The sequence below is a fragment of the Phoxinus phoxinus genome (assembly GCF_949152265.1).
Source record: "Phoxinus phoxinus genome assembly, chromosome: 11".
Lineage (NCBI taxonomy): Eukaryota > Metazoa > Chordata > Actinopteri > Cypriniformes > Leuciscidae > Phoxinus > Phoxinus phoxinus.
The window spans coordinates 23,442,726-23,457,577 of record NC_136886.1 but is presented as its reverse complement, the minus strand read 5'-3'; the positions used below and the strand labels follow the sequence as shown (position 1 = coordinate 23,457,577).

Here is a 14,852-nt window from a genome sequence, read left to right as displayed (position 1 = left end):
CCTAATGTTGTAAACACAGAGAGCCCTATAACAGCTGGTAGTAGCCTATAATTTAAATATAATGCGTTTATTATAACAACTTTATTTACTGAAGTAAAAAAATAAATAATAAATGTGTAATATAGTGCACATATTTAGCTAAATACTCTATATAGCCGTTTTTTCTAGCCAACTAACATTCTATATATGGTCATTAAATGGTTTTCCTAAAGGTAAATGTTATGTGACATAATTGTTCTCCAGCTGTTATTGACCTCTTACCGTGGTTGAAAAACACTGATTGATCGATATTATGTATGAGTATGAGGAATATACATTTCGGTAAGTTGTATCTCTCAACATTGTTCATTCGTGTTTATTCACTAGTAGCAGAGATGATCGGTTCACGTGTCGCTTGAACTGATGCGCTTCACTATGATGAACTGATAAGTCACGTCACATTTACAAGCGGAAAAAAATGTGTTTGAATTTTGTAATAAAATTGACAGAATCTGAGAGCTGAGACTTTTTATATCATAAGTAACCTGCTCTGTCTTGTCTGTCGGTCTCCGTGTCCTCTTTGCTTCGCGATTTTTCTGTGCGTGAGAAAATGGATGTGTGTGAAAGTGTAATGGTGCGTTCACACCGGACGCGAATAGCACGTCAGGCGCGAGTGATTTCAATGTTATAGTCAATGCAAAGACGCGTTACGCGCGTAAAAAATTCCTGTGGTGCGAGGAATGCGTTGGCAGCTCTGTTAAATCTCACGCGTTTGCAAATATGCGCGCTTTCTTGCTGTTGTGTTTATTAAGGAGGTGGGTTTGTGCTCTATTAACTTGGATGCTCTCGGTGTTTGATTAATGCCTGTGCATCCCGCGAGTTGGACACAGTAGAGGAGAAGGTTAAACGTTCAGTTCAGCCTCGATTCTGTGTCGTCATTAGTAGGCCTAGTGTTAAAAGTTGTAAAAGAGCACCAAATTGAACAAAACAATATAAGTACAAATTTTGAATTCATGAATATCAACGGTATTCTCGGTATCGCAAAATCCATATCATGGCACAACATAATACGTCACGATAATGTCACGTTCATACCGGTATAGCGCCCACCCCTAATACTGGGTTCACTGTATTTCAAGGTATGAAAATGGAGTTGGTGTACAAACTTCCGCCGACACGCACATATGCAGTAAAGAGAAGGTCAAAGTGAGGTTGACTCAACATCACATGAAAAAATAAAGGTGAACTACAATGTATTGGGCATTCAAGGTGAACATAATGGCATCAGTTTACTGATTAAATAGTTTCCAGTGAGGGGGTTCTTTCTGCCAGTCTCTGATCTTCCTACTGAGAGCCAAACTAAGTTTGAATGTTGACAGTCTTAATTCTTATGACCAGGTGGTGCTCAAACCATTGGGGTTTAGGGTTGTGCTGATGGAAGATGATGGCTGACCGACATCACGATGGAGAGCCACCATCGTAATGCCACGCCCCCCGTTGCGAGTGCAACACACTAATTCTAGTCTCTTCTATAGTTAACCTAAAAACTTTGCAGGGATTCCTCTGTAAATTAAATTGAGAATATAAATAATGCAAATATGCTATTTTAAATACTGTAGTCTATGCCAGAGACATGACGTGTTAGTCTGTGAAAATACCGTGTCAGGCAGGCTACACAAATATTGATCTTGACATTATTAGCCTCTTGTCTTTTTTACATGTCTTACACTGTACATTTAACTTAAAATATAAAATTTTGTACAAGAAAACAGCCCTAATTGATGAATTATTAGTAGACTATTGTAGTGTCTCAGGAAATATTACGCATATGTCCAGGGTTTCCCATACATTAATTAATTTGTGGCAGGGTTCACTGTATGGGTAAAATTTAATATGGGTAAAATTGTATTTAATTGTAGAGCTGCGCGCAGCGTGCTCCCTCCCTCTCCCTTTCCCAAACTGACAACGGAGGCGCGAATAGCCCCTCCTCTTCGAGCACGATCTGAATAAAAACATGCTAGCATGCGTTGGAGGCGGAGGACGGATTGTTGCCGGTGCTTATTCCCCCAGCGAAGATTCCAGAATCAATCCGGAGTTGAATGGTTAGTTTAATGAACACATGCTCCGAGGTCTTGATTGTGGCATTTCTTTGAGGTTTAGAATCCAGTATTCCAGTACCTAAACCTACCCATACTAGGGCGTAGACATACACGCGGATAGCTCAAAATGCGTACAGATAACACGCCACGTATGTTTACGCAAAGTCATGATGTCATGTTACGCAGACACGTCTATACGCCGGAGCGCTATCAGGCCTGTACTCACCCTCAAGTTGTTTCAAACCTGTATGAATTTCTTTCTTCTGCTGAACACAAAGGAAGATATTTTGAAGAATGTCAGTAACCAAACAGTTAACTGGACCCATTGACTTCCATAGTATTTTTTTTCACTCGACAAAACGGACGGTAAATGTCCGTTTTGTCGAGTGTCCTCATAAGAGCAGTCTTAAATTATTTAAATAAAGTCTAAAATAGAGATTTGTGAGAAAATAGGACGCGTGTCAGATCGCGTCTCTGTCAGCAGCGGCCGGTCTTAAAGGGGTCATGACATGAGAAACCAAATTTGCCTTGATCTTTTGGTATATAAGAGGTCTTTGTACCATTAAAACGTCCTACAAGTTTCATAGCTTAAGACGTCCTCCCCATTATAAACGAATAATTTATTTAATCAAGCTTTAAATACAGCTCGTTCTGGATCCATGGTAAGAAGTGACGTCACGGTACGAAGTGACGTACCAGCGAGTGCACACGCACTCTCTTGCGCTCACTCACTCACACAAACGCACGCTCACTCAGTAGCGCACACACACTCTCAATTTCGGTAGTGAAAGCTGCATATTTCACTTCATTGTTTACATGGACAGTACCTGAGTATCTGCACTTTATTTCCATGTTTTTTTTTTTTAATTCAAGCTCAGCCCCACATAACCTCAGTGAGTTAACTTACCGTAACTGTGCACTACACTTTCATTTAGTTTTAAATATCTAATGCACTTTATTTTAACGTTTTTAATGTGTCCATTGTTAAAAGTTCAAGTCTATTTTGTTATGGCAGCTAAAAAAATAAATTGGAAAGGAAATTTTGTAATATATTGCTTTGACTCAATTCTTCTGCTGATTTATCAATGTGATCTGATGTAAGACTACTCAGATGGCACACACCGTAACTTGTATTTTATTTTGGTTTTACATTTTTAGTTAACCCTCAGGGGTCTGAGGTGTTTTCTGGGTCCTGGAGGTGTTCTGACATGCTCTAACATTTGTGCTTATTTCTGTTACTTGTGACATTTTCATGGCTAAGGTCTTATTACACTGCATTCAGCACAAACTCTGCTACAATAATATGTCAGCAGCATGTATGTAAAAGTTTGTAGTTTTGAGATAATAACATTTATGCGTGGTTTGTGAAAATGACCAAAAAAAAGTCACTGAAATAATGTCATGAAAGACAAACTAATTATTTCGTCGCAAGGCTTTTGAAAATTGTATCACGTAGCCTAGAATATTTGCTCCAAAACTATGTGAAAATCATCCTGAATACTCATTCAGATAAGACAATATATTGATTTAAAATTTGTATGACATGTTTTGTGTAAGAAAGCTTTATGCGAGGAGGCGTTAACCACCATGAATATTGAGTGTTTCACACCTGAGAGAGACAAAGAGCCTCCCATAATGGCCCTATTAGGAGCTCTCAGGTACTATCATTACATTACCTTGCACAAAGAATGAGGAGATTTAAAAAAGAACGGCTTTTTGATTGTTTGAATTTATTTACAACACAACATCATCCAAAGATACACAACAAATGGCAAAAAGCACATTATTTAACACACTGAACTAAAGACAGAGACTTAACCAGTCACACACCTTTCCTTTCCTGAAACATAGTACATACCTGTAATTTCCAAGGTGTTTGATTTTTCACTTTACCTCCTCATGCTCATGTTGAAGTCAGCAGGACGGGTAGCTACCTAAAAAATATATATATATAAAAAAAAGCTGTGAGCATGCTGATATCAAGAAGAAACCAGGGCTGCATGATTGTGGGAATACATTTTAGATTTCTGGTGAAAATTCCTTTTTAAAATTTACAAAATACACACACACACACACACATATATATATATATATATATATATATACATATATATATATTTGTTGTGCCTTGTAGGCATATACCTGCACTGCAAAAAATGATTTTCTTACTTAGTATTTTTGTTTTGTTTCCAGTCCAAATATCTAAAAATTATTAAAGGGGTCATGACATGGTTTTTTTTATTTTATTATTATGTTCCCTTAGGTGCAAATATAGTATTACTATAGTTTTTTTTACAAAAAACTTTTAAAATGTAGTGATTTATGACCTTTTCCCACCCTGTTTCTCATCCTCTGATTCAAACAGTCTGTTTTGGGGGTGTTTCCCCTTTAAGAGTTCAGTGTTAACGCCCACTGTTATGATTGGCTAACGTCAGTGCCTATGCATCAATTATTAACGCCCCCAGCCAGAACCTGTGCGGATTCGGCGCAACTGTTTAATAGCAGGTGATGCATGCGAAGCGATGGCTCTTGCAATGATAAAACCTTATTATGTTTGAGCCGGAATCAGATGAGGAATCAGAGGAAAATGAACGATCACCACAACAACGAAGACTGGATCAGCCCGTGTCCACATGGAAAGTGAAACTATTTTGAATTAATAAAAAAAAATTAACCCGAGACACTTGAAAACGGATTATTGTTACATAATTTTCCTATAGCTTAATTTGCTAACAGTTTAACATTATTTAACTAATTCCAATGAAATGATAGGGTGTACCACGGACAAAAATGCATGCACAGGCCATATTTGAAGATGCAGCATTGATAAAGGCAACATTTTTAATTTTCTATCACATGTAGGCCTACTAGAAAGGCGACATATTTTCAAGATTCTCTTATACAATTGTGTTTATATTAGCCATGGTAAAAAGTAAGTTTGCGTCGTCGTTGTTGAGCCCAGAATATTCGGCACGGACTTATCTTTGAGCAACAGTTTTCTGGCAAAGCCAAGCATCATATTGGGATTTTTTCCTCAAAACAGTCATCCTTAAATGTATAGAACACTGCCGTGACTGGGACGTCCGCAAAAAATAAAGTGCATCCATTTTCCCCTGACGACTGGATCTTTCAGCGTATTTAAAAAGTAGTTTAAAGTTTTAAATACATTACTTACAGTTTGCGTCGTCGATGTTGAGCCCAGAATAGTCGGCACGGACTTATCTTTGAGCAACAGTTTTCTGGCAAAGCTCAAAACAGTCATCCTTAATGTATAGAACAAACGCTTAAACTAACACTGCCGTGACTGAGACGTCCGCAAAAAATAAAGTGCATCCATTTTTCCCTGACGACTGGATCTTTCGCAGCGTATTCAAAGATGTTGTTTGTCCACAGCCAGGAACAGCACATCTGCGGCGTCGTAATTTCCCTGTACACAGACCCACTCGCTCTCCGTCGACTGAACACTTGTGAGGCGCGCGGCAATACGAAATGAGCGTAGTTGTCTTGCGCTTTAAGCGTAGTTGTCTTGTGCTGGAGGCGGTCATATGCAAACGCTGGTACGTCACTTCGTACCGTGACGTCACTTCTTACCATGGATCCAGAACGAGCTGTATTTAGAGCTTGATTAAATAAATGATTCGTTTATAATGGGGAGTACGTCTTAAGCTATGAAACTTGCAGGACGTTTTAATGGTACAAAGACCTCTTATATACCAAAAGATCAAGGCAAATTTGGTTTCTCATGTCATGACCCCTTTAAATCAAGAAGCATTTACTAGAGAAGTAAAATGACATAAGAAATTCTTTTTTGTTTTAAGATAAAAATAAAGTAATTTAAGTAATTTTTGCTTAAAACGAGCAAAATTATCTGCCAATGGGGTAAGCAAAAAAATCTGAATTCGAATAGAAAACAAGAAAAAAAATCTTAATTCAAATGGAAACCAAGATTCAAATGGAATTTTTTGCTTACCCCATTGGCAGATACTTTTGCTCGTTTTAAGCAAAAATTACTTAAATTACTTTCTTTTTATCTTAAAACAAAATAGAATTTCTTATGTCATTTTACTTCTCTAGTAAACACTTCTTGGTTTAAGAATTTTTAGATATTTGGACTGGAAACAAAACAAAAATACTAACTAAGAAAGTATTTTTTGCAGCAGGGCTGAATCAAATAATAAGAACAGTATAGCAGGCATAGTTAAAAAGGAACACTTCAGTAACACTACACTAGAGAAAAACATATTGATTATCATATGTTACTTCAAATGTTTACATCGATATGACGTTATGAAATGAGATTGGAGTAAAATCATGGTTTGCTTTTCAAACGCACGTCGCGCGACTGCGTTTTCAAACTCTCACAGCGCGTGCAGGGATCATTCACTGAAGCATCGAGCAACAGTTCAATGGCAATATGAAGTTTATGCAACAATAACACTAACTAATATAATTCAGGATTATTTCTTACCTTAAAATCGTTCTTGTCTTCAAATCGCGATCTTCTTCTTCAGATGTAAACCCAATAATCTCACAGCATGTCTTCCAAACTCGACGACTGCAGAGGACTGATAAAGTTTGCCGCTTTGTTGTTGAGGTAATGGGGGCGTTCGCGCGACACATGGACGATTTGCATCTCTATATGTTTTGCGCGTGTGGGTGTGGTCACATTAAAACTAATGAGGAAGGGTTAGAGAAACTGAATATCTTGTTGGTTTTATACAAATTACTTAAACAGAGAATATTTGTTTTCGTTTTGAATCAGATAATTTAAAACTACACACTTAAATGATTATAAATATATAGAGCTCACAAATGTGTGACAAGTATTCGCTGAGTTTTTTAAATGTTTAGAGACGTGCTCAAGAAAAAAAAGTTCACGAGACGGAGAGGCAGAAAGCACACCCTGTTTAATTTCTTTATTTTACAAAAGCACAACGTTTTGTTTTGATTGTAAGTGGACACATACAAAAGTAGACATCTCACAGATTCTTTTTTCATTTTTATTAAGTCTGTATGACCACAAATGACGGAGTATTTTAAGTTTATTCAGCTGCTATGTGAAAAAAAACGCGCAAATCACGCCGGCGTGATTGCCGACCCCAGGGGGTTAACTGTATGGAATATCGCAATATTTATCGTATCGTGATGTATCGTGATGAAATCGTATCGTGATCCATGTATCGTGATGCGTATCGTATCGTGAAGTCCTTGCCAATACCCACCCCTAATGTCATGACCCCTTTAAAGTGTCATCAATGTTAATCAAAGAACAAAGGTAAGAGAGTAAATTACTCACTCAGACCCAGCGCCAGGAGGATTATTATACCAGTAGCCTAATAATCATGAATGCACTCCAATCTTTTAACACATCTCCGGCGAACGCAAAAGAAAAACTCATCATGAAGTGCAGTGAAATTCAGCGACCTATGTGGTGTTTCCTGATGGATCGAGGTTGTTCGTTAACTTAATTTTATATCTGCAATTCACACGAGCTCTAAGCGCATGCGAGACTGCTGCGAGTAGTCAAACTTTATTAATGAAATAGAAAATCAGAGGGAATAATTTCAGTTTTTTTTGTTGTTTTTTTTTATCTTTTTTGGGGGCTGGTCACACGGCTTTCATAGTTTTCAGTTATGTGACTGGTGCGGAGACCTGGAGTGTTACTTACATTTTTTATTTAGTTTTATTCATATTTAAATTTGTATTTTTTTTACATCGCTCCTCCCACTCGATGAAACCGATATTACCGGTGTTGTCACAAGTCGATTAACGGTGGGAGAATATTATCACCGTCACATCTCTAATCCGCACCGCACCTGGAACGGGTCACCGGACCGCATCCGCGTGCAGTGTGAAAGCTCTAACCAGTTAACATGGGTACGGAAAAAAATACGCACTGCAAGAGGAGTATGTGTGAAACGGGTGTAAGGGGAGGCTCACATTCACCCAATTTGAAAACCTGTTCTATAATAAAATCAATTAATCAAAAAGACTAGTGGTTAATGGCATTTTTTAATAAGCCCTTCAGAACGATTAAACTTGATTTTGTCCATGCTCCTGTTAAAATTGAATTCATTTCCGTTTTTTGTTATTGTTACTTAAACCGATTTAGAGTCCTGATAGTAATATACCATACAGTTGGGAATGAAAAATATGGGAACGAAAGTTGGGACATGTTGCTGAAAGAATTTCAAATGAATCAATATGAAATCAAATTATGTAATACTATGAAATTCTGAGGCATAAAAATCTCATACTGTTGCAACCCTACAGGGGAATGACACTTTTAGAAGAACTCACACGAATCTGATCAACAACTTTGCGAATTTGAGGTTCAAAACCCATGTCCAGCATACGATCTGCCTCATCCAGGACCAGGTAGGTGCAGCGGCGTAGGTTAGTTTTCCCCGTCTCCAGGAAATCAATCAATCGACCAGGAGTCGCAATGCAAATTTCAACACCTGTTTAATAAAAGCACACAATGGTTTAGGACTGTACTACCATGGAAGGATTTTTAAACAAGAGTATCTGCAGGCTTTTAAGAACTGAATATAAAATGACAGTAAAAAAAAAACTACTATTTAAAGGGGACATGAATTGAGAAATCAAAAATGTCTTTGATCTTTTGACATATAAGAGGTTATTGTACTATAAAAATATACTGCAAGTTTCAGAACTCAAAACTTCCTCATTAGTCCAAAACCAAGCTGCCCAAATGACTCATTTTGGATTTTAGTTATGTAAATAGACATAATAGTGTGACAAAAATGTTTATACTGTTATAAACATGAACCTCGTCTGAAAGACAAAGGGGGAGGTGTTGCTGTAATTTATAGTAATATTTTCAGAATTACTAAGAAGTCTAGTTTCAAATATAATTATTTTGAATTGTTGGTGCTTAATATAACAATATCTAGTGTAAATGATAAATCACGTTTGAGATTTGTGCTGGCTACTGTATACAGGCCACCATACAGACTTTATCAAATAATTTGGGGACTTTCTATCAGAGTTAGTACTGACTGCAGATAAAGCCCTAATTGTTGTTGATTTTAATATACATGTCGATAACAAAAAAGATGCATTGGGATTGGCATTTAAAGACATTCTTAACTCTATTGGAGTTAGACAACACATGTCAGGACCAACTCATTGTCGTAATCATTCTCAAGATTTAATATTATAGATATTATTAGTTAGAATCAGAATAACCAATTGGACTGAACAATACAGGGCAACATAATTGCATAACATAACAGTATGTACAAACACAGCGTCAGTGGCCTTGGCAACAACGACTGTGAATCTAGACTAGAATAACCACTTGGAATGAAGAATACTGAAGCCATTGAGCAATATAAGTGCATATCAGTGTGTGTGTGTGGGGGGGGGGGGGGGTCAGAAGCTCGTGTCCGCGAGCTGACAGCGTCGAAACTCGTCTTCGGGTGGGGGAGGGCCCACAAGCGGCTCGTTGGCGGCAGTGTGCCTGAGAGCGCGCACTGGGCACGTTGTCGTCCGTGAGTGCCGGCGTGGGCGAGGCCCAGGCAGGTGACACAGAACTGGAAATATTGAACTGGAATTATTAACGGGGGACTGGTTTATGTCGGTGGATCTAAAGGACGCATATTTTCAGATACAAATAGCGCCCCGTCACAGGCCATTCTTGAGATTCGCCTTCGAGGGCCGAGCTTAGCAGTACACTGTCCTGACGTTCGGCCTGTCTTTAGCACCACGTATGCTATTTCTAACGTATGCTAACTGCTATTTCACAAAGTTTTGTTACTCAGTCATTTGGAAGAGCTGGGTCTCAAAATCAATTGGAACAAGAGTTTGTTGTTGCCCAGTCAGAAAATCTCTTTTCTGGGAATAGAAATAGACTCTGTGTCAATTAAAGTGCGGCTTACGTCACAGCGCGCGTGCTCTCTATCCAGCGCCTAGCGGCGTCATTCAGAGCCGGCAACGTCACTCCTCGATATGGTAATTATCTCAAAGCTAAAAGTAGTCTCGACAGATGCATCCAACCTCGGTTGAAAGCGGTCGAACTAGCTCTGTATTTTTTTCTCCCATGCTTGAGGGGTCACCACATCCTAGTCCGATCGGACAACATGTCGGTGGTATCCTACATAAACCACCAGGGCGGTATCAGATCCCGGAGCCTTTTTGCCATGGCCAAACGCCTTCTCGTGTGGGCTCAGCACAACCTGCGCTCGCTGAGAGCGGCGCATGTGCCAGGCATCCTGAACTTGGGTCCAGATATGATATCCAGGGGCAACGTTCCTGCAGGGGAATGGTCCCTTCACCCCCAGGTGGTTCAGTTGATATGGAGCATCTTCGGCAGGGCAGAGGTCGACCTCTTCGCCTCAGAAGACAACGCTCATTGCCTAACATACTTCACAAAGAGCAGGGACGCGTTGGCCCACAACTGGCCCAATCGCCCGCTCTATGCTTTCCCACCGATTTCGTTGTTACCACTGGTCATCAAACGGATCAGGGAGAATGCGTGCGCTGTGCTCCTAGTCGCCCCGCTCTGGAGGAACCAAACGTGGTTCCCGGAGCTGACGCAGCTAGTGGGAACAGCCCCTTGGCCGGTCCCAGTGAGGAAAGACCTCCTTTCTCTCAGGCCAAAGGGACGCTCTGGCATCCCCACCCCGAACTGTGGGCCCTGCACGCATGGGCTCTCAACGGGTACCCGTTAACCTCCCAGAGGGAGAGTTAAACACTATCACAGAGGCTAGAGCACCCTCTACCAGGCGACTTTACGCTTTAAAATGGTACGTTTTCTCTAGCTGGTGCTCAGCACGGAACATGGATCCGAAAAACTGGGGAGTAACGGAGTTACTTTCCTTCCTCCAAGAGCTTTTGGACGCGGGGAGATCCCCCTCCACGCTCAAAGTATATGTGTCGGCCATTGCGGCTTTTCTATTGCCAGCATCTGGTCAGTCACTGGGGGAAAACGACCTAGTCGTCCGTTTCCTCAGAGGAGCGAGGAGATTAAACCCTACTTGACCTCCGTCGGTTCCCGTTTAGGACCTTTCCACGGTCCTAGAGGCCATGAAAGGTGACCCATTTGAACCAATGCAGTCCATAGACTTAAAATATCTTTCCCTCAAAACAGTCTTGTGGGTGACCTGCACGCGCTCTCCGTGAGCGCTACCTGTCTTGAGTTCAGGCCCAATGATTCTAAAGTCATCCTCAAACCGAGACACGGTTATGTTCCCAAGATACTTGCCACTTCGTTCAGGGCGCAAGTCATTTCCCTGTCTGCTCTCCCTGTATCTGACTGTGAGAGGGATGTGAATTTTCTCTGTCCTGTCAGGGCCCTGATCATTTATGTGGAGCGCTCTGCTGTGTTCAGACAAACAGAGCAGCTCTTTGTATCCTTTGGTGGCCGCACTAAAGGGCTGGCTACCACTAAGCAGAGCCTTTCACGTTGGATAGTCGACGCTATTTCACTGGCTTATGCATCCAAAGGCCTCTGCTGCCCTCTGGGTGTCAGAGCTCACTCTACTAGAGGCATGGCCTCGTCCTGGGCTTGGTCCAGTGGGATTTCACTACAGGATATCTGTACGGCGGCAGGCTGGGCCTCTCCATCTACATTTATCAGATTTTATAACCTAGAAGTTCCCGCGCTACAGGCTAGACTGTCTAGCCGCGCTATAGCAGTTATCCTGCCCGACTTAGGTCCAGCATAATTATATTTTAATTTTGCTAAAATATCTGTTGTTGGACGTTAAATTTAGGTTTAAAAGTGAACATTAAAGTATTTGTAATTCAAGTATTTTATGAGAGTGGTAACTGTAAAGGGATAACTGTGTGTAGTTGAATATAAATGTAAGACGTTTTAAACATTTACAAAATAGAGAAATGACAGGTAACAGGTTACTGTGTCCAGAGTGAATGTGTGTGTTCCTGCAGAAAATTCTTCTTATCTGTTAACACAGAGTTTGGTTTTTATTTTTATTTATTATCTTTATTACCATCTTCATTTTTAATGTAATGATTTAAACTCTCCTTTTGCTTTATAGCACTATTGCACATACCAGTGGTCTTCACTATTTTGTTCATGAGAGCCACACTGATATGACAAAGTCAGTAGGAAAGCCACTTCTACCGCAAAGTGTCAAAAGTTACATCCAGACATAAATACCATGTCTGCTTATCAATCTGTCATCCCTGAACATACAATATGCAATGCAATAAATACAAAAGGGTGAAAAAAAATATTCGGTAACACTTTATAATAACTGCACGCTATTAATCATGAGTTAAGCATTAGTAAACAGTTAATTCATAATTTATAAAGCATTAATAAGCAGTTTATACATACAGCTATAAATGCTTTATTATTGCTTTAAAAGCATATATATAATGTGTTTAATAATTGTATTTTCATACTTTATTAATTATAAATGTATCATTTCTAAATGAAGTATCACATTACTTAGACACCAGTTATTTAGGGGTTGTCAGTGGTTCATAAGATCACTTAGAAAGTGTAAGTAAATGATTAATAAACTATTTAAATGTACATTAATACATCTTATTATTCAGACGTATATTAATAGTTACTTAGTGTGTTAATAAATGCTTTATTAACATGAATTTCTACTGTAATTCATGTTTAATTCAGGTAGTTATAAAGCATTTAGTAGTGGTCAGTTAACTATTTATGTGAGCTCATCTAAAGTGAGGACTAGTTATGACTTGTAAAGCATTTATAAAGGAGATTTAAAGGCATTTCATATTTCTATGTTCTGTATTACTGTGTTGTGTTTGTTTATTTTTTCTGTTTAGAAGACAAATGAGCCTTTAAATCTCATTTGTAAATGCTTTACAAGGCATAACTAGTCCTCACTTTAGATGAGCTCACAGAAATAGTTAACTGACCACTACTAAATGCTTTATAACTACATGAATTTACTACATTTACGTACACTTTCTAAGTGATCTTATGAATCACTGACAACTCCTAAATAACTGGTTTGTAAATAATACTATACTTCGTTTAGAAATTATAAATTGATCATTAATAAAGTATAAAAATACACGTATTAAACACATTATAGAAATGCTTTTAAAACAAGAATAAAGCATTTATAGCTGTATTTATAAACCACTTATTAATGTCTATGAATGCTTTATAAATGATGAATTAACTGTTTACTAATGTTTAGTTAATGATTAATAGCGTGCAGTTATTATAAAGTGTTACCCAATATGGTTTATGATTTACCAGTGAAATTTGTAACTGAGACAAGATGCTTCACTTAAAGGATTAGTTCACTTTTAAAATTAAAATTCTGTCATCATATACTCACCCTTAAGTTGTTTTAAACCTGTATGAATTTCTTTCCTCTGCTGAACACAAAGGAAGATATTTAGAAGAATGTCAGTAACCAGACAGTTTCTGGTTCCCATTGACTTCCATAGTATATATTTTTCCTACTATGGAAGTCAATGGGAACCAAAAACTGGTTGGTTACTGACATTCTTCTAAATATCTTCCTTTGTGTTCAGCAGAGGAAAGAAATTCATACAGGTTTGAAACAACTTAACCCCCTGAGGTCGGCAAACGCGCGGGCGCGTTTTGCTCGTTTTTTTTTTACATAGCAGCAAAATAGACCTAAAATACTCCGTCGGTTTTGGTCATACAGACTTAAGAAATATGAAAAAATAAGCTGTTAAATGTCTACTTTTTTATGTAACATCACTTCTCTAAACTCAAACAAAACTCAGCGAATACTATTCACTCAGACATGAGCTATATATCTCTATAATCATTTAAGTGTGTAGTTTTAAATTATCTAATTCAAATCTAAAACAAATATTGTCTGTTTATGTAATCTATATAAAAAGAGCGAGAGATCGACTGTGCTCATTATCGTTCTGGCACCTCATTACTCCGCTAATGTGACACGCCCATCGAGAGCGCGCGCTATTCAAACACAGATAATCTGAAGCAACACATGCAAACCAGTCAACGCCCACAACAGCTGGACAACACACTCGCTGTGAGGAATAGCTCTGCTAATAATATCGTGATTATCCTGGAAATTTTACCTCAAACGTGCTGGAGTAGCCGAACAACGGATCCAGCAGCAGATCATCAGTAAGTGCTTTGTTCTAATCGCGATATAAAATGGTGTCTGTAATCCGCAAAAGACTGTTTAAATTTAAATCGCGTTTCTGTGTTTGAATGAATGAACGGCACATGTGCATGCGTTTGTTTACTAACGTTACAGCTCGCGCGTGTCTGTGTGTGAATGAAATATCTATTGCCTACTGAGATGAGTAAAAATCGACTGAATACGTTGAAATAAAATGTCTTTGTATAAGCAACATTTTAAACTGCAAATTAACATGTATGCCCTAATATAGGCTATATTATAAAAGACGATATGTTACAGACGAAATATGAAAGACAACATTTCGTTTTGGATAGATAGGCCTAGATTATAAAGTTTGTACTGCCACAATAAAACCTAATTTCCAAGGTGCAAACAAAATCTTAAAAGGTCAATATAAGCCTTCTCTTTAAATTATTTTTGTGTTTTATTAGTGACAAATTTGGGGAGAGGATAGCCTACATAATCCAAAACTTTCTGAAAATACGAATGAGAATTAACTGCACAATTACTAGAAATGTTTACCTTGGATATTATACAATTTGCAAGCATAGGCCTACACAGTTTGTGGAAAAATACACTTTTTTTTCAAGATGTTTCCAACTCTGAACCAATTCTGTAGATGTGTGTGTGTATGTATGTGTGTGTG

The 14,852-nt window shown here is 38.5% G+C and overlaps 1 protein-coding gene across 1 annotated transcript in view; it reads right to left on the bottom strand.

Annotated features, from left to right (window-relative positions):
• Window positions 1-14,852, bottom strand: part of LOC307007294 (putative ATP-dependent RNA helicase DDX5) — a 77,719-nt gene that overhangs the window by 37,265 nt on the left and 25,602 nt on the right. Inside the window, exon 7 of the mRNA XM_079629115.1 lies at window positions 8,379-8,539. Coding sequence (XP_079485241.1) covers window positions 8,379-8,539 — 161 coding nt within the window. The remainder of the gene's footprint in view (window positions 1-8,378; window positions 8,540-14,852) is intronic.